The sequence below is a fragment of the Aquila chrysaetos genome, chromosome 8, assembly GCF_900496995.4.
Source record: "Aquila chrysaetos chrysaetos chromosome 8, bAquChr1.4, whole genome shotgun sequence".
In the NCBI taxonomy this organism is placed as follows: Eukaryota; Metazoa; Chordata; class Aves; order Accipitriformes; family Accipitridae; genus Aquila; species Aquila chrysaetos.
Genome location: NC_044011.1, coordinates 2,242,766 through 2,268,351, shown reverse-complemented (window position 1 = coordinate 2,268,351; position 25,586 = coordinate 2,242,766). Strand labels below are relative to the sequence as shown.

General features: G+C 39.7%; 1 protein-coding gene across 2 annotated transcripts in view; it reads right to left on the bottom strand.

Annotated features, from left to right (window-relative positions):
• Positions 1 to 584: 584 nt before the first annotated feature.
• NPEPPS (aminopeptidase puromycin sensitive) overlaps positions 585 to 25,586 on the bottom strand; it is a 39,455-nt gene continuing 14,453 nt past the window's right edge. For both annotated transcript variants that reach the window (XM_030022499.2, XM_041125043.1), the window contains 21 exons: positions 22,304 to 22,381; positions 21,137 to 21,258; positions 20,117 to 20,224; positions 18,984 to 19,184; positions 18,434 to 18,530; positions 18,295 to 18,328; positions 16,740 to 16,854; positions 13,952 to 14,116; positions 12,755 to 12,859; positions 12,383 to 12,443; positions 11,433 to 11,542; positions 10,727 to 10,790; positions 9,975 to 10,114; positions 8,282 to 8,416; positions 6,614 to 6,833; positions 5,838 to 5,980; positions 4,991 to 5,047; positions 4,396 to 4,503; positions 3,983 to 4,138; positions 3,829 to 3,876; positions 585 to 1,982 (listed from right to left, as the gene is read on the bottom strand). In XM_030022499.2, the coding sequence (XP_029878359.1) occupies positions 1,830 to 1,982; positions 3,829 to 3,876; positions 3,983 to 4,138; positions 4,396 to 4,503; positions 4,991 to 5,047; positions 5,838 to 5,980; positions 6,614 to 6,833; positions 8,282 to 8,416; positions 9,975 to 10,114; positions 10,727 to 10,790; positions 11,433 to 11,542; positions 12,383 to 12,443; positions 12,755 to 12,859; positions 13,952 to 14,116; positions 16,740 to 16,854; positions 18,295 to 18,328; positions 18,434 to 18,530; positions 18,984 to 19,184; positions 20,117 to 20,224; positions 21,137 to 21,258; positions 22,304 to 22,381 (2,420 nt within the window). In that variant the 3' untranslated portion in view covers positions 585 to 1,829. The remainder of the gene's footprint in view (positions 1,983 to 3,828; positions 3,877 to 3,982; positions 4,139 to 4,395; positions 4,504 to 4,990; positions 5,048 to 5,837; positions 5,981 to 6,613; positions 6,834 to 8,281; positions 8,417 to 9,974; positions 10,115 to 10,726; positions 10,791 to 11,432; positions 11,543 to 12,382; positions 12,444 to 12,754; positions 12,860 to 13,951; positions 14,117 to 16,739; positions 16,855 to 18,294; positions 18,329 to 18,433; positions 18,531 to 18,983; positions 19,185 to 20,116; positions 20,225 to 21,136; positions 21,259 to 22,303; positions 22,382 to 25,586) is intronic.

Here is a 25,586-nt window from a genome sequence, read left to right as displayed (position 1 = left end):
AGGAAAAAACATCAGTCAAGTTAACAGATATGACTCAGGACAAACAGAATTCCTGTTTCAGTCTCATTTCTGACCACATAGCCACACTAGCCATAGGGATACCAACCCATGCGATACTGTTCAAGAGCACTGCGCCTCCGCTAACTACAAACTTGCCCATTCTGGTGTGTATCCCGGCCCTGGCTCATCGCTGTTGGCATCAGCAGCATCTGCACAATACTATTTCCACTTGCAGAGTCCCTCAACTTTTCAGGTGTTCGTTTAATAGAAATTTGCTTATTCACAATTATTTTCCCTTTCCTTTACCTTCAAAATTCTGTCCTGGTTAGTTCTTTAGTGCTTGACTACAATCTTTATTCAGATTACACAAAATCTACTTACGATCAGTACGGTATGTGCTCATTCAGCTGCCCTAAGACCTAGCACTGATAGCAGAAGAGGAGAAGGCTGAGAACAAGGGTTTCCTTGGGGCTGTTAAAGACACCATCGACACGTGACCTCCGCTGTTCCCTCAGAGGTTTAGGTCCTTTGAAAGCAGCAACACTCTTTCAGGCTTCAAACAGAACACAAGATCAGGACATGAATTTCACATTGACATTTTTATTAACGCCAACTGTTTTAATTTTTTTTTTTTTTTTTTAAACAATAGCACAAAAATGTTTCAGGGAAGCAGTCTGACAGTTAGTCTGATGACCTTCTGAAATACAGTTAAGCCACACCAAATACGAATTCCTGTTAAAGAAAAAAAAAATATATATATATATGGAACTCCAACCTTTGTATTAGAGGGTGTTGTGTCTGGTTAGTAGACCACACTGCTTTGTGAAGTAAATGATGGCACACAGCTTAGACTTCATCATCACGCCAGTCATCACTAATTTAAGGCTTCTGAATCAAATTACCATCAACATCACAGAAAGGAACGAAAAGCTAGTGTTGCTACGGCCATGAGGAGATTGAACAAGCTGGATCTTTTAGACAAATAACGGTGTCTTGAATAGAAGAGACCTGCCCTAACAGCAGCCAGGAGAACCAGTCACACAGTAGTTATCTCCTCATTTGCATGCATTTTGAGGGTGCAATTTAGTAAGAAAAAAAAAAATTGCATGAATCTTTCTCTTATTTAATGTGGCTATGAAAGATGTTTCCTTACAATTCCATTATCTCTAAGAAGGACATCAGCAAGTGGAACCAAGGAGAAAAACCGAAGAGCAACAGAACATTTTTCTTTTTGCTGAGAGGTAACACAAAAGGGAGGGGACCTACTATCCTTGGATTGGGGGGGGTTGCAGGAACATCTCCCCAAAACCTTGCACTTAGAATGATGCACAGACTCTATGTTATACCAGCTACCTGCCTTTCCAAGTGACCTGTTCCACACAACGCTCAGAGGCATTAACCCATTCTTGCCCCAGACTCTCCACAAAATTCCACTGACCTAGAAACCACTGGTTTCCTTTTTTTTGGGGAGGGCTGGGGGAAGGTGTAAAAAACAGACATCTGTCAATAAGAGTGTCAGGAGGGGGGTGTTAAATATTTTAACCACTGACAAGGCTTGAGGAAGTTTCACAGTTTTGTTATGCTCTATTTTATTACTATCATATTTACAGATTTTTCTCTCTTTTTTTTTTTTTTTTGCTGAATTGCTGATAATTTTAATAGAATTTAAATCTGGAGTGTGAGCAGGAACCAGTTAACTACATTCATTGTCCAATCCCCATTGGTTTGAGAAAAAGACTCCAAATTCTTGGCATATGAATCAGCTGTTGGGTAGCTCCTCCCTCTCCCCATGAGGCGGCAGCAGGACTGCAGCAGTGGCATGCACAGATTCACACCATGGCTGGTGGGGCCTTGCGCTGCAGAAAATATTGGTGGATGTTCTCGGCGTCCCGCTTCAGCCAAGCTGCATTCAGCAGAATATTTTCACAGCACTGCTGGACAGTGCGTTCTGCCGATGGAGCTGGGTGACTCTCAAAGAAGGCCTGTATAAAAAGCACACAACCATCCATAAGGGTATAAACAGGCATAGACAAGATTATATTTTTAAGTTGCCAGATTCCCTAGATTAAATAGAAATGCTTTGGTGAATTATGTTCCTTGTCTGGCTACAGTTCCTGCTATCTGCTCTCACCAACATCACAGACCCTGAAAAATTTGTAGGGTGCTTGCTGAGTTTGCAAGAAGTGTAATCCCAAGTACAGAGTGGGAACAGCAAAATGCCTCCATTTCTCTGCTAAAGGAAAGCCACGGTAGCTTTCTATGAACTAGCCCAAACACTGCCTCCTGTCCTGTACTGTCCTTGCTGCCAGGGACAGCAAGCGGCACTTGAAGAGATGCATTCAGTCCCTCATTGGGAGGCAACAAACAAGCAGCAAATCAAGTGTGTATTTCTGGATACTTGGAAGAAGACACTAACAGAAGCTTAAGGCCATTTTGCTAAAGCATTTGTCTAGGTATCAAATTTCTTAGCATTCTACCTAGGCCTCTTTCCAAGCAGCATAATGACCTCCAAGCACCAACAGCACTCAAGAGTTTTGCTGAGTAGTCTCACATTTCTTCCTCCAGAATCAACAATATCGATCCCCTGCAAATAGCTGAAGCTGAAGAAACTGCACCAGAGGCTCCTGTGACTTTGCACTTCACAATTGGTTAAAGGGTAGAGTAAACCGGCATAGCAGGGAGTCATCCCCCATCTTCATACAAGCAGGTTTTTCCCAGTATTTGGCAGATCACCTCACACTGATGTATGCTACAAGGTGACATCGACACTCAGACACAGTAAGTACTCCAGATAAAAGCTAGGTATACTGTCTCAGGAAGTTCTCCTGGAAAGTAGTTATGATTTAGTTAGGGATGATTGTTCTGGTAAAAGTTTTGCAAAGTGTTCTTTAAGAAAAAAAATTAACTACAGTGCAGGATTTCTCTGTAAAATCACTTATGCTACTATATCTTTTCTAAGAAGAGATCACTAGATGATAAAAAGATAGATAGAGCTCATGGCTCAGTTTATCTTTGAAATAAGAATTCCTCCCAAGTATTTTCCTAACAGGAAAGTGATAATTAAGGGCCATATATTTAAGTTTCTTCTTCCAAGAAGGAGTCCCTGTAAAAGTGCAGGCAAAGAGTAAATAAAAAAACATACACACATTCTCAAAACTCTACCAAGAGCAGTGCCTACACTCCCAAGTCAGAGGGGATACTTGAGTGCAGTAATGAAATCACATCATCTTGAGCCACCGACTTCAAGACAGACTCTCTCCAAACACATTAACCTGCCTTGTATCAAAGTCTTGCTCTTAGTACACAGCACACATGACCACATAAAACTTGGACCTATAGTATGGAATTTAGCCAATTAATTCCCCCAGGAGTCCCTGGGTGCTAGTGCAGTCAGCCCCAAACATGCCATATCAGTCTGGGGAGGAACGAAGTGGTGGTGTAAAAGCCTCAGCTTACTATGGAAGTTGTAACAACTACAAATTTTGCTACAATTATCTTTAAAGGTTGTCTCTTGGGGAGTCTCAAAACCATTGCCACAAACTGTGCTGGAGTTTACAAAAGTTTAAATGGTGAAACAAATGAAACAGAAACCACTAGAAGTTGCACATTACTTTGTGAAACTGCTAATTTAAGACATTTCAATAAAATAACTCAACCTAAAGCAGTGCAATTCAGGGACTAGGCAACAGTCAAAATAGAGGCAGAGCCACTGTTCAAAAACAAAAGCCTCATAGAAACTCATGGCTCTTCCATTAGGTGCTTACAGTCTAGAGCATACAATGTTTGTCACAGGTGATGTTAATCACTTCTTTAACTAAAATTTCTTACCTTAACTTCTGAGGCCATTTTATCATTTGCAAATCCATCCACTGTTAGCTGAAGGAAAAAAATATTAACCAAGGGTAAGCATTTAGCATTTCATATGTAAGAGTTTAGTTTTGGTCATGTATGTGAACAGGACTTTTCTCACAGCTGCACGTACCTTTATTAGTCTGGATATTAAGAATCCACCTTGGTATCGATTATAAAGTTCCTCCCAATTGTCCCTTACAAATTTCCAAGCAGCTTTCCTCCCCTGCTTGCTGCCTCCAGCTACTCCACCAATAACAGATACCGTGTCCTGCGGACGTACCTCTTCCTGAAGAGGAAAGTGTAGACAAGTATTCAAGACTGTTTGAACAAATATAGCATGTTGGCTTTATACATTTCTATGCTGAATTTGCCTTATGCTTTTCTATGCTGAATCTGTCAATGATAGCTTCCGCCCCCTCCAAACTTTAAGATACAACTCAAAGATTTAATCGTTAAGACTACTGCTCCTATTCTAGCACATTATTTGTGCGCACTTGTCATTCTCACAAGGTAAGGAAGCAGCAGCTTTTTCCAATAACTTACTGAAAGTGCAAAGGTGAGAACTTTTTGAATCAGTTCTGGTTGAGAGATGGCTCCAAGAACTCGTTCAATTCGGTTCTTCTCCTCCTGCATGTCTGCTTGCTTGTGAAGCTTCAAAACCAAAGTGAATAATATTAACGCATGGTATTAAATGCTGACTTCTTACCTAGCATTACTGAGCTTGCTGTATATGTTAGAGCTGCTAGATTAGTCTTCAAGCCCAATATGTGACAAATTGAACTTGTTAATGAATCAACCTGCAGCTATCCACATTAGGGACCTCATTACACGTACATCAGCAGAAAGTACCATTAGTAATAAACTGATCTTCACCACTGTTTATATAAGGTCAAGTAGGACCGTGCCTCCAAGCAGTGAAAAATAATCCCAAAATGAGAGATGCAACAATCCACTAGGTGGCAATTTCACACTACCCACGGACTAAGGAACACAATGAAGCCCTAGTGTTCACATAATCTGTAAAACATCGGATTGAGCCAGTGTGCAGATAAACTATGTCTGAGAGGAACTTGTAGGGTGGAATATTTAGCTTTTCATTGCATAAGATGGCAGTGTTAACAACGGAGTGTGGACTCACCTTCAGCATAGTGTCTAAAGCAGTACTATCTCCATGCTTCAAAATAGTTACATATACCTAAGATAGAGCATAAACAAGCAAGGTCCTTCAAAAACCACAATTTTAGAAGTGCAACAGTCAATTTCTACATATTTGGGGTAGATTTAAGACAAGTGAACAGATCTGGAAGATACCAGCACTGATCCCTTCTATGTTTTAAGACTGGATTTTAAAGATGCATCAACTCCTTTACCTCTTCCTCAATTTCAGCATAATTTTGGTAATTTCAACCACAGCAAAACACCAGAACAAGAAATCTTTGTACCACACAACACCCAGCTAGTGAATACTTCACATACACTCAATCCGTATCTACCATAGTTAGACTTTGTGCTCTGCAGGGCCAAGCTGACACCTGCAGAGCTCTTCCACAATCCCTGCAGTTTACCACAGTGCTTTTAAACCTGCAGGACATAGACTGGTCACGGATGGATGTAAATGAGTGGACATCAGCTCAGGTTCAGCACCGCACTTGAATAGTCTTGAAAACCCAAAACAATCTAGAGACCAGAGTTGTTCTGTGGCAGTCAAAGTGGGTGTACAGCTGAGCTTATTAGTTATGACTAAGTATTGGCCACAACAGATGAGGCTTACTTGATTCAAGAAACCGAGAGATGTTTGTACCATGCTCCCCAGTATCATTTTCTTCATAACTGGACTTATCCAAGCTCCCACCACCTCTGCCAAAACCAGTCGGTCTCATACCTTGACACTGGCTTCCCTATTCTTGGAAATACAAGAGTTCAGTGCACACAGTGCTAAGTGAGTGGGGACAGTCTTTTGGGAACCAAAATTTACAGTAACCTACAGGACTCCTCAGATCAGCTGACAGCATATGTTTTCCTTCCACATGGTCCTTAAATCGGCGTCGGGCTTCTTCTAATGTTGCCTTGTGCCCAGCTTTTCCTAGTTTGCCCAAGACCAGACCTCTCAGAAGGGCATCTAGATGACCTAATCAGCGAGTAGGAGGAAAAGAATAATTATTTGGAGACACAATTCAGCAATTAATTTAAGTGTTCTTCCACCTAGAGTGATCAGGACAGAGCTGTATAACAATCCTTCCACATGCTTCAGCGTATCTAGAGAAACTAGGCCTTTTCTCACCCTCCTTGGTGCCAGCTGGAGAATACATTGATTTTTTTTTTACAGCAAGAGGGTTAGGAGAAGATGATTCTGGCCCAAACACAACAGGCTAGGCCTGTAACCTGAGCTAAGTCAGTAATATTAACCATTTGCGTCCACAACAGGACTGACTAGGACAAGTAAACATGCACGTACATGGCTTTCCAACCTTGTAGTCTAATAAGTTTCATGCACTCCGATAGATGCAAAGCTAAAGCAGAGAATTTTTATCAGTAAGTGACCAGGTAGGGAAAAGTTTTACCATTTTAACTTGTGCCTGATAACAGAGGGTTGTTTGGCGGTTTTGTGTTTGTCTGTCTGTTTTTAAATACAAAAATATCCCTGAATGCCTACTTCAGATTCCTCTTCCTCCCTTCTCTCCCATTTCCCAAAATCTTGATGGCTTATTTACACGTGAGTTTTCCAAACCCACTACTGGATTTCACAGCATAAGTTTCCTACCCTCTCCAGGTTTGGGATCCCATCCCAGTCTCTCCCCTATTGGTGAAAAGACATCTTTCACGAACACCTGGATTTCCTCATAGAAGTCTGTGTGGGACAAGAGAGTTGAAAGAATCCCCAGGTTACAGCTGAGGTCGCTCCACACAGTATAATTGGGCTCATTCACAAAAGCTTCCATGACTTTTAGAACCTCTACAGTGCTAATGATTCCAGCTCGGGCCTGGGAGAGGAAAAGACACAGATTAATCTTACTTCCAAACAGAATTAAGACATTTAATAAATGGCTCATCACATTATTTTACAGTCCTCCCTGTTCAGTTTGCACAGCCTGCATATAAACTATTTTCTCTGTTGTGGGGCTCTGCCAAGGTGAGTTAACACTAGTCAAAGCACCTTAGCTGTCTGCTCATGGCACACAATGCTTTTTACACACAGGTAAGCACTTTACAAGGAGACAGCTATATAATTATAAGCACATTTTGCAAACAAGAAACAGGCAAGGAGATTAAGTGACTTAACAAAATTGCAGCAATGCTGGCAAGAAAAAGCAAACCCCCAGAGTTATTCTCAGCCAGATACTACACCCACCCAAATCTTATTTTAACTAAAAACTGTAAAGATTTAGAGATTTAATTTTTGCTCTTTAAATTGAGAGTGTAAAACTGCAGAAGTCATTTCTGCTTCCTGCTTCCCGTAGATTAGTATAAGAAGTACTGCCTTTCCACCTCTGCCAGGAAAATTTTATATTAACTGCTTCACAGTGTCATGAAAATACTTCTGTGCTTAGTGCAGTTGATAATAGCTACAGTAGGTATCTCCAACCAGATTGCTCAGATTTTTGTTAATTTGGAACCAGACCAGTAATTTATGGTACCGGAAAAGAGGTGAAGATCAATTTTTATTATCTAAGCTATATTCACCTGTGATAAAAACATGATTAAACCTGAAATCAAAACAGGAGTCTTAACACAATGTTCTTACATGATTTGCTCAATTTTTTTTGTCCCATTAGTCTTGCAATATTTGGGAAATGACTTAGGCTACAGTTTCAAACCCCTTCAACAAAGCCATGACAAGAGTTACAAGCTTTGAAGCTAGTGAGGCAGGGTATCAAACCCACATTTTTAAAAGTTTCCATATACTTGCTGACTGGCAAGAATAAGAAAGTACAATCTGAAATACAGAGTACAGTAACTAATTGTTCAGGGCTAGCAACAACTGCTTTGGGGGTAATCCCTTGCTTTTAAACAGTAAGAATCCCAAACAGCCACCTCCTCCAGTGGAGGACAGTTATAACAAGCCCAACTGAATAAAGCACATGGTGCTGATAGCATTTGATAAAGTCACTGAGGGGGTCATTAAAATACCCTTATTTTGATAAGTAAAAAGAAAGCAAGTTCTCAAAACAATTTTGTAAAAAATTGTATATATATACATATATAAAACACCCCTACAGAGAACAGCGTGACAGGAGTTATAGGCAGACTGCTTCCATAGGTTTTAAGTCTTGTAATACAAGTTAGAACTTGTCAAGCTAATTAATAGCTAGATGTATGCAGTAATCCCAAAGGCACTTTGCCTCCAGAAACTGAGACTGACTCTTCAGACACCGATTTCTGCAGTTACTGTAGCTCTCATCATTAGACAGAATAGCAAAGGGTTGCTTACCAGAGAGAAAAGATCATTCTGCAGGCCAAGCCTGTCCACAGGGGGTAGGGAGAGGTCTCTGATGGCTGGTATTAAACTCTCCAGCATGTCGGGGCTATACTGAGTACGGTAAAACCCTACTGTTCCAAGGTTTAACTGAAAAGTACCAAAAGAGTAAAAAATTAAAACTAAGGAACAAATAAGGAAATGCTTTTTATTTTTTTGGACCACTAGAAATTTCTCAAAGCATTGCAGCTCAGTCACTATCATTTAAATAAAAAGAAAAAACAAATCATAAGGGAGAAAGACTAAAGATCTCAAAGAAGAAATGCTCTCTAAGAGGTATGGAAGACAGGAGCGAGCTGGCATAAGGAAACAGAGGCTAGAGTTAAAACTAGGAGCAAGGAGAAAAGAGAAACTTCTCTTCTAGGGGTAAATCCTAACTTAAATAAGGGTAGTCATGCACCAAGACGACAAAATGCAGGAGACTGCAGGTGCTAGAATCTTAACTTTTGTAACTTGCCTCCCACAACCTGCTCCATTCAATTTTGATAGAGCCATTTTCTTAAGAAAGGGGAGCAAGCACCTCTGCCCAGCATAAAAGCAAGTCATGGTCAGTAAGCTTGATTAACTACACTAGCTACACCCTACTACCTACTAGCATTTTAGTGTACATGGTCAAATATTGTGGCTGATTGAACAATAGTACCTGACATAAAACAAAAACATTGCTGAGCTCATCAGAAAGTCACCCCATTTGCTGCTGCTCTGGTTTTGGTCGGTCCAACTACCAATCCTCAGGACTGTGGCACTAACTCAAAACCTCACAGACTGACAACTTCACGGCCAGCAGTCCTACAAATTCACCTTGGACTGAGCTGGATTGTTGCCTTCTCAGGCAGAAATATCAAATTTTACCCTCATTTAGACAGGGCATTTTCAGAATTGTTCATTTCATGCCCCTTTTCGTTACCAGGGAGGACCCAGATACATATGGTGATTCAAGAGAATATGCAGGCCTGACAGCTGGAATGCCCATGTTTGTTAAATGGGAAGATTTGATTAATATTCAGAGAGACTAACCCTTAATGTTATTTCACAGAGTCACATCTCAGAATACAGCTCCAGCTTAGAAACAATTACTCTTCAACCTCAGTAGCTCATACAGCAATAGTCCCAGCCAGTTGCTGTCTTTCAATTTTTAAATTCAGTTTGACTGGTGTCTGCAGTAGACCTCAACAGTGATTTTTTTTCACTTACAGATTTGTACTTGTCTGGCAATAGCCAGTAGAAAACCTTCACACTAATGAAAAATAAACAGGACTATTTTTGCTCAGGATGGACTTTAACTAAACTGTGGTTGCCATGGGATACCAAAAAAGCCACCACATTTCAACTCAAAAGCTGCCTCTAATTGCACACTGGTTTTTCCAAGCTAGGACTCCTAAAAGGTTCAAGTTTACATTGTCTAGAGTACTCTTGGAAGGCAAAGGGCTGCACTAAGCAAGCATTATAGAGAGGAGCCAATATTCAATAGCAGCACAGAGAGGCCCCTCCATAAGAAATACAATATTGCAAGGAGAGGAGGGGGAAGAAAGAAAAAAAAAAAAAAAAAAAAAAAAAAAAAAAAAAAGAGGAAAATTAAATGCAAGGGAACATTACAGTGACAATCAAACTTATTCCCAGTATTATGTTCTCCTTTGTGACAACTCACCTTCACCCACTGGTCTGGTTTGATGTCTTTCAAAACCAAGGTGAGCTCTGGTTTGTCCATCAATATTTGCATTTTGGCACAGGTGGGGTCATCACTTGTACAAATACTTATGGGGACCATCCACATGGGGAAATCCTCCCCTAAAAGAAGAAACAGTAAAAAGGAAGGCCTAAGGAAAAAGAAGTATGCATGCAACACTCAGAAGATCTGCCTGATGTTCAATCAAGTTTCAGCAGCAGTTTAAGCAAGGCTACTTAAATTTAAAAAGGCACAAATCTGAAGGAAAACGGCAGTTCTAGAGTTAAAAAAACCAAGAATCTCTAAATCACCTTTCAAGCCAAACATTTAAAATAATTTCTGTAAGCATGGAAGATGGGTGAAATCTGTCTTAAGATAGAGCTGGCTTCCATATGAGGCATTTTTTTCCAGCACTACTATAAAACCAGCAGTTTACAGAGCTCCTCAGATGGCAGCACTGGCCTTAAACTGGACATCAGAAGAGAAGCATCTCAGTATGAAAACTGAGCCAAAGACTGCAGACGAATGCCGTTCTCCATGCAAGGAGGACACAGAAACCACATGTGTGAGAGCGTTCAACCTTAGATTTTCTACAGTTTTAACAAATACTTAAAAACCTGAATCGAAGCAGAACACCTGCCTGCTCTGCAGTGCAGCTGTTTCATCTCTCAAAATTGCTGCCATTGCATGAAAATCAACAAACACTCCATTCCTGCTCTTAGCACTCATCTTACCAGTATATGGTCCACTGGCACAGAATTTCTTCTGGACTAATTTCAACACTTTGTCATCTTCTTGCTGGGGGGGGGGGGGGGGGGGGGGGAAGAAGAAGAAGAGGGAGAGAGAGAGAAATTATCAGACAGCTAATCTCAGCTTCTGTATATCACAATACATTCATGTGCCCTCTGTTAAATGGAGTAACTTGTATTCTCCTCCAGAAAAAGGAGCCACCTCAAGAATCATTCCCATGCATTAATCACTGTTACTGTTAAAACAGACATGCCCTATTTCTCATCTGAATTTGTTGCTAGAAGCTGAGGTCAGACCAGTAATCCTCACTCACCCTGCAATCTTGTAGAATAAGCATAATTGAACTGGAGTGAGAAGCAAAAGGTGTGGCAAGGGGAGCTAAGTCAGATATTCCCTCCCCCCAACACACATTTCACACACAAAGAGCAAACGGCCTATGTCAGCAAACTCCAAGCACATGATCTAGAGCGCTTGTGGAATAACTCCATATCGCTTTGCACTAGGTTCCTCAAGTGAGCTGCACTTCCCCTCCCTTCAGAAACAGAACTGTCACTAAACAAAACAACCCATTGTATTGCCTCCTGATCAAAGAGAATTTTTAAAATAATTGGATACTACTAAATATGATCCTAAAACACAGCTAAAGGCAGAATTTCTGAAGTGCTGAAAAACACACAGTTATATATTTACCTGTTCAGCTTCCACATAAATGAGCGGAAATCCCATTTGTTTGGTCCATGTATTCATCACAGCAGCAATAGGCTTCCCACTAGCTTTTTCCAGGCTTTCCCAGAGATCCTCTGTAGAAGAAAAGCCTGACTAAGGACTCCCAGAATCTTGACATGTCAGATGCTATTAAGGACACTATATGGGCACTAGAGGGTGGGAGGCTGTATTGTTACTCCAGTTTGCCCTTCATGTTTAGGGATGTATTTTTATTGAATTGTAACAGATGATAGGCAAGAAAAAGGAAATAGTTTAAACCGCTCATGGGGGAGAGAGAGAGAGAGAGAGAAAGAGAGGGGGGAGAAGAAAGCTTCTTCACTACTAAAAAAATGCAATCAATACACATTGTGATAAAGTATAATAAAAATTAGCATTAAATATTCAAAATGGTAAACAGAAGAATCTTCTTAAGTTTTTCATATATTATGCCAAAAGGGCTGACCGAACAACATGGACTGGTTTTGGCTGATAGAGCATAATGTTCCACTTCCACATTTATGCCTGATACACAAAAAAGGTTTAAGAAAGCACTGTGAGATGTCAGACAAGACTTTGAACTGTTTAATCACACAGGCAATCAATACTGCAAAAGGAAGCTTGCAAAAGGCTTACTTGGCAAATCAACATACTCTATTTCTAAATTAGATTACTACACAGATGTGGTTATCAACGGTAAATGCAGCCATTTCAGATTACCTCAGCCACACACTCCTGAGATAGAGAACCCCTAGAGGATGCTGAATTTTGGCTGTGCAGGGGACACATTGTATGAAACTGAAAACAAGCCAATTATTTCTTTGCATTTCAGTTATCTCAAGTGGAAAAACAGCTGTTTAAAAATCCATCACTTTAGCACTAACAAGCTTGCCTCCAGAAATTACTTTTCTTAAAAGCATATAATAACCACCAGTTACCTGTAGCGGCATTCTTCTGCTGGAACTTCGTTAAATATAAATTCATTCCTTTCCGAAAGTCCTGGGAACATACATACAACATACATATGTAATGGCACCAGAAAGGAGGTCTTTCCTATCCTCCCTCCGCGCTGCATTTATATTCAAGAATCGGCTGAGGAATCTTAGGATCAATATGTACATCTGTAACTCCTTCCATATTTTCCCACTATCTTATTTCTCCTAGGTAAGTTCAAACAGAGCCCAAATACAAATTGGAAAAAGTTTTCAAAATATAGAATACACAGATTTAAATTTTTTTACAAACGGTATTTTTAACTATAAAAAGATTTGACAATCTACATCTGGCTTTTTTAACAACTATCTTTTTACCTCATCACCAATGTAGTCATGTAGCATTCGGATTACAGATGCTCCCTTGCTGTAAGAAATAGCATCGAATATTTCATCTACTTCGGATGGATGGCCAACACTAACCTGTGGTAAACAGGATAATTAACAGTGAGAACAATTTTAACTGCCGTAAGATTTTGATTTCGCTTGTTCTAGTGTTTAAGAAGCTGACTTCTCTCACTGAAGAAAGTGCATGCATATCCATCACTAAACTGTCTTAGTGGAATCTCTGCACCCAGCCAATTAAACTTATTGACATATGGCTGGGTTAGAATTGGTTTATAGGTCAAAGTTAGGTTTTGATATTTAATCAAATAGACTTGGGGATCTTGCATCAATCCTTTGGTTAACACTTACCCAAAAGCAAAAAAACCAGTGGAACTTGTTTAATTCTGGGACAGTGAACAATACATACTCAGGAAATGCACTCAACAAGTAAGTCACTCTAAAATGACCTGTTGTACAAAGCAAGATAATTTCCCAACACCTACTACATCAAACATTTCTTAAGCCATCGGAAAATTTGGCCATGGTGATCTCTAGAAATTAAAAGGGAGTTTTCTTTTAGCACAGCTCCCAGTTTTTCTGTAACTGAGCTCACTGCTGCTGCTGCTGCTGCCTTCTCTTCATCATTGAACTACTGTCTTGCTTCCAAAGCAGCAAGCCCAGCTAGATCCTACTTATTTCAAGACTGTCTGTATCATACTCCCAGAACTGTGAGTGTGATGCAGAGATACCTAAGGTGGCCTCAGATGGAAACCAGTACAAGCCCAGCAAAGTTTGGTAGCTTGGGCTCTGGGCTATACTGCACTTTGGTTTATGTTGTTGAGCACTGGAGTAAGTCAGTGCTACTTCACTGTGCTCAAGGGCCAGAAAACTACCCGCTTTGATCAGAAACCAAAACAAAACACAAATAATGATGAGTTTTGATCACAGCTTTGCCCTTTCAAGTCAGTAGAGCAGAAAAACTCCAGAAGGAGCCATCATCAGACCCTCAAACCTCACTTCTGAGATACTAATTCAAGTAGAGGAAAATCCACAAAGTGTAAATGCAACCTTAGATTTTCCTTTGCATCAGGAATGACTGCAAAGTCCTCTCTTTTCTTAATAGGAAAAAAGCTTACACACAGCTGACAAGAAAAAAAGGAGACAATCAAAAGCAAAGACAGAACTTACTTCAATAGGATGACTGTTGTCTAAGGCATCGAGCTCTTGAGCTCGTGTGTAATCAGCAGAAACAAACTGCGTCCAAATATCGTACTCTGGGAAACAGTGATCTACACATAGGTACTCAATCCAGGAGGCAAATCCTTCATTCAGCCAGAGATGGGTCCACCATTCCTGGAAAGATAAGAAGGCAGAATAAAGAACAAAATTCCAACAGCTTCACTTAATCAACAATAAGTTTGCAGGAAAGATAAGCTGCTAATGGCCTAGTTTAGTGCAAACCAGAGAAACAGGTAATACTTGTAAGTATACCTCTCTATAAAGTCATCAGCCCAAGAAGAATCGGCACTCAATAACTGTGTTGCCCTTGTCTTAAGTTTTAGAAACTCTCCATGGAGGAGAACTGCATCAAGTACAAATGAAATTCCCAGAGACTAGACTAGAGGTCAGAGCAGAGCCACTGAGGGAACAGCCATGAGTGTTACCTGGATTAGGGAAAAGAGTCAGTGACATGCAAGGCCACGGTTCAGTAAAGAGCAGAATTGTGGGCAACACAACAACACTGTCTTTTCCAAACTGAATAGCAGCAGCTGCAGAAGACTGATTTTGTTTGCTTTTGGGTTTCTTTTTTTGCTAACGAGTATGCTTACATAAAGGAGAAAACCTGGAATCTGAAGAAGTGTTTTAGACTATGGAAACCTGAAATCTAGTAAACAGTTAAAAATCGTTTCTCACCAGCCAAAGGTGGGCTTTGTTTTTTTAAGATAAGAATGTTACATTGAAATTTTAAAATTCTTCCTTTCACTTCTAATATTTAACTGAAGTAGGAGAGGTAAGGAAACAAGCTATGGATACTGAGGAAGAAAATACCCTTTTCCATAACTGCGCTTACCAACCATTCTTTAAATGTAAATGGGGCGGTTAACACAGAAGAGCATGGCTATGATGATATGGGCCCTTAAGCAGAAGAAACTGAACAGGATGTAGAATCGGTCCAGTAAGCTGTTCTACAAAGAACGACTGCTTCTACTATGAATGAAACATTTACCCCAGGGAGGGTGGAATTTCAATAAGGAACGCTGTTACTGAAACTCTACACAGATAAGGCCCGCTTTATTTTTAGAGTGGAGACTATCCAATTTTCTTTTACATTTCTGATTGCATCTGTTTCCAAGACAAGGTTCCAATACGTACAGATTGGTGCCAAAGGATTAATACAACTGCAAAATAGATTCTTGGGCAATTAGGCTGGACTTCTAAATCTTTTCACCTCCCTGTTTTTCCCCCTTATTCCTCCGGCAACCTAATTGCTCATCAATCTATTTCTTCCCTTGGAAGTGTTCTTATTTCATTTATCTTTGCTACAGAAGAACTACCATATTGTGCCAGCCAATAAGATCTAGTACTGGCAAACTAAACCAGTGATGCTACTGAGGCTTTCTGCTGGGCTGCATGCACCTTAGATTATAGAGGAGAAAAAGATGACTTTCTGGAAATTGAGAAGTAACACTGGAATGTCTTTTCATATTTCACATTTGCATCACAGAATATAAAATAATAACCAAAGAAAATTTTTGGAAGACCTAGAACTTCAAAAGCAAAATAAAAAGCTAATTCGATGTGAATTTTAGAGATTCTTGTAAATGATACTTTCTCAAGCTTACTGCCACAGTTCTCAACGGTCAGAAGGACCACGAATGGTTTGTGGGTCACTAACGGTCTCTAAGGCACTAGCTGGCATCCTACAGTGTTGTCTAGCCACATGATGCTAGCTCTCCTTGCCTCCAGCTGCTCAACTGTACTAAAAGCTAAAAATATACAACTTTAATATTACTTTTGCATTTAAATATTGCGTTGCTCTCACATGGAAGCTACTTGTGCTACCACAAACAGGAATGGACACAGCTGATTAGATCTTAAGAGGCGCAGCACTGTAGAAAAGTTTGACAAACTTTGTTTAGTGTTATAATTAATATTTACACTGGCTTTTTTCCTTCATCCACTCACACTTAATTTAAGCAGCCAAAAGACCAGAACAATGTTGATTTGGGGCTCCAGAAGCCATGCTTTTTTCACCAAACACACTGGTTTCTTAGAATACAAGTAACTTCTTAACCTGTGAAATATTTGGATTCAAGCATCTGTTTGCAGGGTTTTGGGAAAAGGAATGTCAGATCTAATTAACAGAGTAAGCTGAAACCATTTGTTAACAGCAGAAGCTCTGACAGATGCAGGTTTCAGTTTTTAGCACTAAATGGAATTTATTTACAGATTTCAGTCTTGCTGCCTCACATATGCTTTTATTCCCACCAAAATGACTTAAATATCAAACGATTCAGACAGCTGGCTCCCCATATATCCGAAGTAATTCATATGAGTTACTACTGAGCAACTTTTCAGCTACTGGACTAGAACAATTTGCAATGCTGAGCTGGCAGTGATAGGCCTGCTTGGTATAAAAGCCTGATGAGTGAATCATGCCCACCTGAAAGGAAAACAGTGGATTATTTCTTCTAAGTAAGCTGACTAGCCAAAATCATTTCCATGGAATACCTGCTCAACTCTAACTAGGACTATATTCAAACAACCGAACATTACTTCACACAGAACAAGGTCTAGGACTTCTAAACTTCTAAAGAACACACTAGTAAAGAAGAAAGTGGGAATAAAGCACTACTTAATTATTTAAATTTTTTATTTTAAAGATAGCATGCCTGCTATTAAGGGGCACTTGAACACACACATGATATGAAGCACATGTCAAAGAAAACTAGAATAACTTGTAACTGTTAGATACCATGGTCACAAGGTTTCCAAACCACTGATGAGCGAGTTCATGTCCTACAACCAGAGCAACCCATTGGCGAGAAGAAGAACAGGAATTTTTGGGGTCAATGAGCAATGCAGTCTCCCTGTATTTAAGAGAGAAAGATAACTGAATAGAGTGGTACATGCCTACGGAAAAAACACAATCAAAAGCAGGTTAAATTACCTAAGCAAGCTAAAAGGTGATCAGTACAACTGAAAAAAATCAAAAGCTATTTCAGTTTAGACATTAAATTATTTTGATAAGTTCCACAGCTGTTGGAATGCTTTGGAGCAATAATTCCTTATGGCATGCAAGAAGACAAGTGCAAAAACCCAGGCAGGAACAAGAAAGTTTATCCTTTATTTATAAAATAGCTCACCTACATAATCTAGGAACCTTAACTGTAACTCCCTTTGCACTTCATGATGTATGCACAGCAACTCTTCTCTGCCTCCCTCCTCCCCAAAAGAATTCCAACTCTTCCAAGTGCACAACCAGCTGTGTTACACTCGCCACTGCGGATGCACAAGATTCTCCACACAGGGCACACGTGCACACACGCATACACACAACAAGTGCTCCCTAGGTCAGGCACACAACCTTCTGCTATGAACACCCCTGTCACGATCAGGACTTAGTGGGTCAGTCAGAAAGGACTTCTGGACTGCTGCAACTCAAAGGGGAAAAACGTGCATCTCAAAACATAGATGGTGCCTGCAGATTATGCCAGCCTTCTGTCCCCAAAGGGATAAAGCAAGCGTGCCAAACTGAGCATAAGGGTGGGTGGGGGTAATTAACAGCACAATTAAGAAAGGCTTCCAAAAATTCTACTCATCCAGGACAAATATTTTTTTTCCACAGGGAGTAAAATATCAGATTTCGGAATTGCGATAAGCAGACAAGTAGATTTTAAACCTGGGCTCAAATTTCCGTTTCAATTTTTTAAGGCCAAATTAAAAGTTTAGCAGAAACTGTTTCAGGGTTTAAAGTCCAAAGCTTACAAGACCAATGTTGCACAAAATGAAGGAAAAACATTCTAACAATGAGCACAGATAATATAATAATATCAAGCAAAAGTACAAAAGCTTGATCAGATGAAGAAAAAAAAAACTGAAAAGGAAGGCAAGTTAATATTTTCTATTTACTCACATCCACATGGTTATACTGTGGTTGCTAAATTTACCAACTTGCCTACAACATAAAATCAGAAACTCTTCCAGCTGTGTCAGTAAGCATGTAACTTTTACAGGGGAAAAAAGGGGCCAAGAAAGTTCTCTTGTAGAACAGGCAGTGCTGCCAGACACTTAAAAATCTCACGCCCTTGGACAGTAGTTGTAATAGCTCGTTCTTGCCTTCCTAAGATTTGTACAATAATGCACGCTGCTGCAGAAGTCAAAATTATCCAAACCGAAGCAAGAGTTGAAGGTATTTACTCAGTCTTATTTGGGATGATACCCAATAATTACAGCTCCCTAAAACTAAGCCAATTACTTCCAAGAATTAGTGAACAAAGAGGGGGAAAGACAGTATTTTAACAGCATACCTATAAGTAACAAGGCCCCAGTTCTCCATGGCACCTTTATAAAATAAATACAAAGGTTTATTGATATTGATACACACCTCTTCCTAAATGTTTAAAATTCAAATAAAATACAGTTCATCAATAAAGTGAGTTACTTTACCAGCAGCAAAGTCTGCAATAGCTATGAGATCAATTTTAGGAAGAGGGTAAGGAACATTGAAGTAGTCCTTATAAAAAGGCAGAGTTTTAGCAGCAACCTGTAAGAAATAAGAAGAGAAATGTTATGTTCACGTGGAACAACTGGTAAAACTTGAAAATTTATGACTGACACTAGCCTAAGAAAGCAGCATACACAAGATTTCTTCTGGAAGCCCCATTCCCAGCTTCCAGAGCACAATGGTTTGGAAGACTCCCATCCCCTTTTTCTCCCAGGCTGTAGCCTACCCTTCAGTACTTCTCATCATCTTTGGACCAAAGTCTGTATCACCAAATCAGAACTGAATTAACCCGTATGTTTTTGTCATTACAGACATTAGTGTGTCCACAACTGAAATTCTGTTTAATATCAAGCCCAGTCTCTCCAAGCCATTAAAGCAAAAAACAGCCTCACAAGCTTTGCATGGATTTAGGTGATTGAACAGAGGAGTCAGCTATGTCCAGCCTTTCGGAGATCACTACAGCAATAACGAAGTCACCCTGAGTGCATTTACCTCTAACGCAAACTTTCCTTGTTCTGCTTTGCCAACAGGAGTGTAAACACGCACTAAGACGCCATCGAGGGACCTGGCCTCTACGAAGTCATATTCTCCCACCACAAACGCTACAAGATACGTTGACATTATAGGGGTGCGAGCAAACTTCACTTCCACCAGATTTTCATCATCTGGGTAGGGCTTCCGGTCAATGACATTCTTTCAACATGAAAGGGAATCAGTTAGTTTCATGGAAGTGAAACTGTATTACACAATACATTTGGCTAACTATTCCATCATTACGAGTCATGCATTTAAAATGAAAGGACTTCTTTTATGATTTTAAAATACAGACCACAATGTAGTTCATCTCCTAACTAAAAATGCCCTATCACACATGGCGGTGTACTTTTATAAGTTACATTCCATTACTGCAAAGGCAGCTGAATACATCAGCTATCAGCTGCTGTCCTTCAAAGACAGTATTACCCACATCCCAGTAAGGCATCAGGTTTTCACTTCAAATTCTGAAACAGAAACCACAACCATGTGGTCACTGGACAATGCTAGACTTTACAGGTTAACTATGAGAGTTAGCTACTAGAATAAAAAGTCTGTTTTTAAACTGACTTGCTCTTCTCCACCAACATAATCTAGAAATATGTGCACCATATTTAAAGTAGCAACCTGAAAATGCCCACTTGTATTTGTGGCAGAGGTACTTCTACTTGCACATTTTATCCCAGTTCTGGTCAGAAATTCTCTAGAGCAGAAAACATGCTTATTTATCTCAAGTGCTTATGTAGCTGTAACAGCTATATAAACACACAAAGGCTTATTTTTTTTCCCAGTCACTCTTAATCAAGCAGCACGTGGCTTGACATATGCTAAGACTTTTTTTTTTTTTTTTTTTTTTAAACCACCACCACTGTGGTTCGTACAACCTGTTTAGGTTTTGTGCTAGTATCTGACATCACAATATCATCTTTTTATAAGCTCTCTCAATTTATTGATGCTTAGGAATAGCTAGCAAGACAGCCTATATTCCTAATTCTGTGTGTTACCGATGCACACTATTAACTATCAAATAATCAGCTGGCGCTATTACAGCTTTATTTAAAACAGTGTTTACTCACACATCAAGAACTTACCATATTTGACAAAGCTACTCTGTCTTTAGGAACCACCAAAGAAATATCAAATGTTGCCTTAATAGCAGGCTCATCCCAGCAAGGGAAAGCTCTGCGAGCATCAGTGGCCTGAAGAAAGTAAGAGCATTAAACAAATAAATCACAAGAGATTGTGGCAATAAAACACACACAAAAATTCAGCATATTTTACAGGCAAGAAGTTGGATGAATGATGACTAGTCAGGTGTAGAGTCTCTTCACTGGCACTCTTGACCTCTGCATTAGAGCATTTTATTCTTACTTATTCCACTCTCGGTTTAAAAAAAAAAAAATGCAGCTGAAAAGCACTCTGTGCTGTGATGGAATTCTACAGTCTGAGCAAAATTTAGCAGAGTCATGACAGGAGCAAAGCTCAGTCATGTGAAAACAGAGAGGGCACCCAGGCGTTCACAGACCATACACACAAGACCACCTATTTATATTCCATCAGCAGACTGCACTCAAGAAATGTTCTATTTGTATGAGGTAAGTACTCCATGTTTTTACGTAACCAGGCAGATAACTATGAAATTACAATATGGTATAAAATTCTGTCATTATGTCCAGGCTTTACATAATACTTGAGACAGAATCTGGCTTACATTTTGGATGTCATTAAGATACTGAGATAAAGGCAGAGTGTCCTATTAAAAAAATTAATACACTTCATGAAGGAAAGTTATACAGAGGTATTTGACCACATCTAAATAAATAGCTGTTCTTAAACATGGCAGTTATTGTATATATACGATGCATCACACATCAGGATGATCCCTGGCTGGGGAATTTGCCAGATCCAGAATTTACTGACCTTGAAGTCGCAATATAAAGGCTGCTTTTAGTATTACCCATCCACACTAAAAGCAAGAAGCAAATAAATACGGATTTTTGAAATTTACCCAGAGGGTATAGCTAAAGCTAGGAAATTGTGTCTTTGCTGCTTCTAAGCATAAATCCTATATTAAGAATGACATTCCCTCAAAACAAAAATATAGCCCATACCTCAAACTGAGTGACAGCAGCATAGCGTGTGTCTCCAGTAGGGGTGGTATATTTACTTCGGTAAAAACCTTTCATTTTATCATTCAGCTCCCCTACAAAGTCTATCTTTAGCGTCCCTGTCCCTGTAACAGAAACAGATGGGACATTGTTATTGGCATGTGCCAAACAGAACATTTATTTGGTCTGGACCTTCAGGCCAGGCTACTCAGCTGGCCCACTGCCCTTCTGAAATAAGGCGTCCCTTTAATTCATCTCCACCCATCACTTTTTTGCCAGCCTCCCTCAAACCCTTCACCCTGCTTACATAAAATAAGCTCCAGCAGACCAATGCACACAAAGCCAGACTCACCATAGCATTTTAGCATTGATCGGAGATCAGAGACTGCTGCAGTATTCATTCTCATCTTCTAAACACAATGCAATAACCAAGACAGACCTACCTTAAGCTGTTTGAGAAGTCCGATCCTACAATCCTTACCTTTGAGTAAAGTTTGTAAAAATATAGGATGGCTACTAAGTAATAATAACCTACTACAAAAGCCAAGATGGAGCACTGGCTGCGTTCAAGCTTGTAAGTCAATTAGTCTCAGGATTTATTCTGCCCTTGATGTCTCAGTGCAAAAGGGGAAACCTGATCTTGATCGGAGAGGCAGCATGCCAATATCCCACAGAATGAAACACTAAAGTTTTATCACCCTAGAATCTTTATATTTGTATTTGTCAACATGAAATAAAACTGCTTTATTCAAACTGAGGATCTGAGTTTCAATCAACAAACTCCTCAGAGCAAAAAGCTGTAGCAGTTTCAGAAGAATTAGTACATTCATGCCTAGGAAAATACTGCAGTAATTCAGATTAGCTCATTCTTGGTAAGAGGGAAACAGATCATCAGTAGCTAACATAAAGAGCTTCTGAGCCTAACTCCCAATAGCAGGTAAATAATTAGAGTCACCTCAGGTGTTGGAAGCAAACATCACCATTAGCAAAACAACATTTTCAATTCCAGAGGCTCACAAAATGACTTATACTGGACAGACTCCCTAGGGAGCACTACATTCACAGTCAGAAACCTCAGGGAAGACAGAGCTGTCCTACTCCAGCTTTTTCAAGTGCAAACGTCTCAAACACATGGTTGAAGCAAGCAGAAGGCATGAAAATAGCTCTTACCCTTCTGAAGAGTACTGGGAAAGGAGAGAGTAACCTTTTCATCCTCATTTTGATAGTTGAACCCTGTGGCATGTACCTCTGAAACAGAAAAACAGACTACTTTGTTCGAAAGAAGCACCAGAGATGTTTTTGTAACTCATGAACATTTAAAGTTAACTGAATCGGCTGAATCCAACAACATGCTGTAGTTACTGAACAAATCAATGAAGACTGAGTAATCTAGAATGGTATAAATGCAAGCAACCAAAGAAATGCCACCCATTGTCAGAGTTCCATGTTATATTATCTTGCTTCAGACAAATAAATCTACCACATTTACATCAGACTATACAGCCACAAACTCAAAGCACCACCTCCGTGCTCCTTCTACCTCTGCCATACATCCTGTCCATCAGAACGTTGCACTCGTACATGGCAGGGAAGTCTTCAGCTGTGCCAAGTAATGAAAGCTGTACTGTTAAAATTGCAAACTTGAAGCAAGAGCAGTATCCTGTACACCACCAGCAATGCTGGTAACAACTACTACAATCCTGACAAATCGCACAAAACTTCCCCTCAATATTAAATGTTTACATCACTGCAGCAGGATTCTTATTAATTATTCCAAACAGGATGCTTATGATTTATTTAACTAATTTGTGGACCTCACTTTGGAGTTTATATACCATTCAGCAAGGGCATACAAAATCAACCAGAATATGAAGCAGTATGGCATTTACATAGCATTGGATCTATTTGTAGATGCAAACATCCGAACTATGAGGCCAAGCTGGATAGATGGGGGGAGGGAATCAGTACACAGGAATTAAAACTGTCCTGGAGCTTAGAGTTAGCAGAGCCAAGAGAGAACACCTGGTGTTGCTTCTTCCTTCCTAATTCATCAAGTCCCACTCACTGCATCCAAAGTGATGTACATCTATGCTCCTTCAACAACAACAACAACAACAACAAAAATCTAAAATAGCTACATAAGACCTCACTTTGCAAGTTCTGCTACCTTTGTCACTCTATACTCAACCACCACAATAACCAGCTATCTTTAAGAAATGCAAATCTGCACCAAAACGAATTAGCAATGCTTTCTACCACACATCAGCATCCTGAACCACCAAACTTGGTAAGCACTACACCTTTCTATGCAGACATACTGATGTACAATTCCAGATTTATAAATATAATAAACACTTGGCAATTCAGTATAGTTTTGAAAGATATGGGAAACACACAGACCGGTTTAAATTAACACCATTCCTAGCACAAGCTGCCTGTCCCATCCCACTTACATCCCTTAAATCGAAGTGGAAACACACATAGGAGATTGAAATGCTAGCAAGGGTCTAGCAACCTTTTCAGGTACTTTCAAAATTGACCTAGGAAGAAAGATTCAGTAAATAGCTTCAGTTATCTACTGTACTAGTTTTGAATGGTCACAGAAGAAAGGACAAAAAAGAATATTGGGAAGTGCTGTGATACATAGAGGTGAACATCCTAAAGGAAAAATGTATCACTATACCAACTTCTTCATTACATGGAATTCTGAATGACAAAGCTTGTTTGAAACAACTATTTAATTTACAGAATGACCTGTCTTCCATGCTCAAGTATCACTACAAGAATCCAGGTATTCGGTTTCATAGGCAGCCTAAGCACACTTGCAAGATGTTCAGCTAAGTTGTTCCATATGTGACAAAAGTAACTGGAGACATGTTTTTATTTTTATAAAATTGAAAGTGCTATTTATTCTGGAATAGTATGATTTCAGCCTTAAGTCAGAGTTAATACCAACCTCTGCTCACAGAGAACATAAATGCAGAAACTGCATGAATGCATTAGTCTTAACTACTGGTTTCACAGTGCTCTGCTCAGCATTTAATCAGAGTTAACCACCATGCTAGGGTACATAATACACAAATGCTTACAATAAAACAATTCTAGCTGTAAGAAAAAATACAGTACAGAAACAAATTCAAGAAAAAAATTCTTTACATGATCAAGTAGAAGAACTTTACACTACTAGTCTGCACTGAGGAGTTCCAAGATTTTTAAAATCAACTGTAAAAGGGATGAGTTAGACCATTTAAATAGAACACATGCCAAGGACATCAAAATGCCAGCAAGCGTTGGGCAATGAGCAACAAGAAGTAAAGGTTTAGCTTTTCTTCTTATAACTCTGGGGAATAGAGGCAGAAAAGCAGACATTATAAGAGAGTTGGAGAGAAGATATTCAGGGGAACAATGCTAACATGCAACATACTAGTCTGGAAGTGGGCTTCCCAGCAACAGTGTGGAGCTGATTGCTGACTACATCGTTTAGATCCAATGAATTTTGACCCCGTTTAGAGTCCAACAGACAACAAACCTGCTGTTCTGCAATAGCATGTTAGTGACCTCGGTCAGAGGGAAGGATGGGCTGAATACCTGTTGGAAATTTATGTTAGCCTGCCTGGGAGGAATCCTGCTGCTGAACAACCTGCAGATGCTGAGCTGTCAGCCTGTGGTCAAGAGGCTAAATGAAAACCTGAGAAACGTCTGATAAAGATCAGTACAAGAATGCAGAAACACTCCCCCCCTCCATGCATTTTAAAATGACCACAGCAAACCAAAAACATTTTTATCTTTTTACAACTTCTAATGGAAACAATCTGATACCAGAGACAAACAATACCATGACTTCAAGATCATAGTTCTAACCTACTGAAACTGAGAAATACAGAAGAATGCATGTTATGCAGATCTTCTGCCAAAAGTTGACAATGAATATCAAGTTTCCCTCCCCTCCTCTCCCAAATGTGAAGTCCTCCTAAGTGTATTTGAATCTGTAGCTCCGCTACTTTATAACCTTTTTAACCTGTACTAGTAAAGGCATAGGAAAGACACAGGTAAACATTACCAGTGGTAGAAGAAGGTGAAGACCCTCAGGTTTTTTTCCCCTGCAACAGCCTGAGAAAGCATATTAACACATTGCAGAAAGCAACCTTGTTTCAAAGAGCTTTTCAACCTTAATTTTACAGTATTAGATCCCAATTACCCTAAGGTTAGAAACAATGTTTAAACAAGTTATAGTTTAAATAGGCTGGAAGCAGCCATCTCATGAGCAATGCGGTGCACTCCCAGCACACACTGATCACAATCTCCACTAAAGGAGGCCGAGAGTCTTGTGATACCCCAGGACTGCCCCACTTGCCGTGACAACTAGCCTCTGACGAACACTTAAAAGCAATGGCAAGAGTACATCTCAAACAAAAGGTAATATTCGTTTACAGTTTCACAAGACATGTACTCA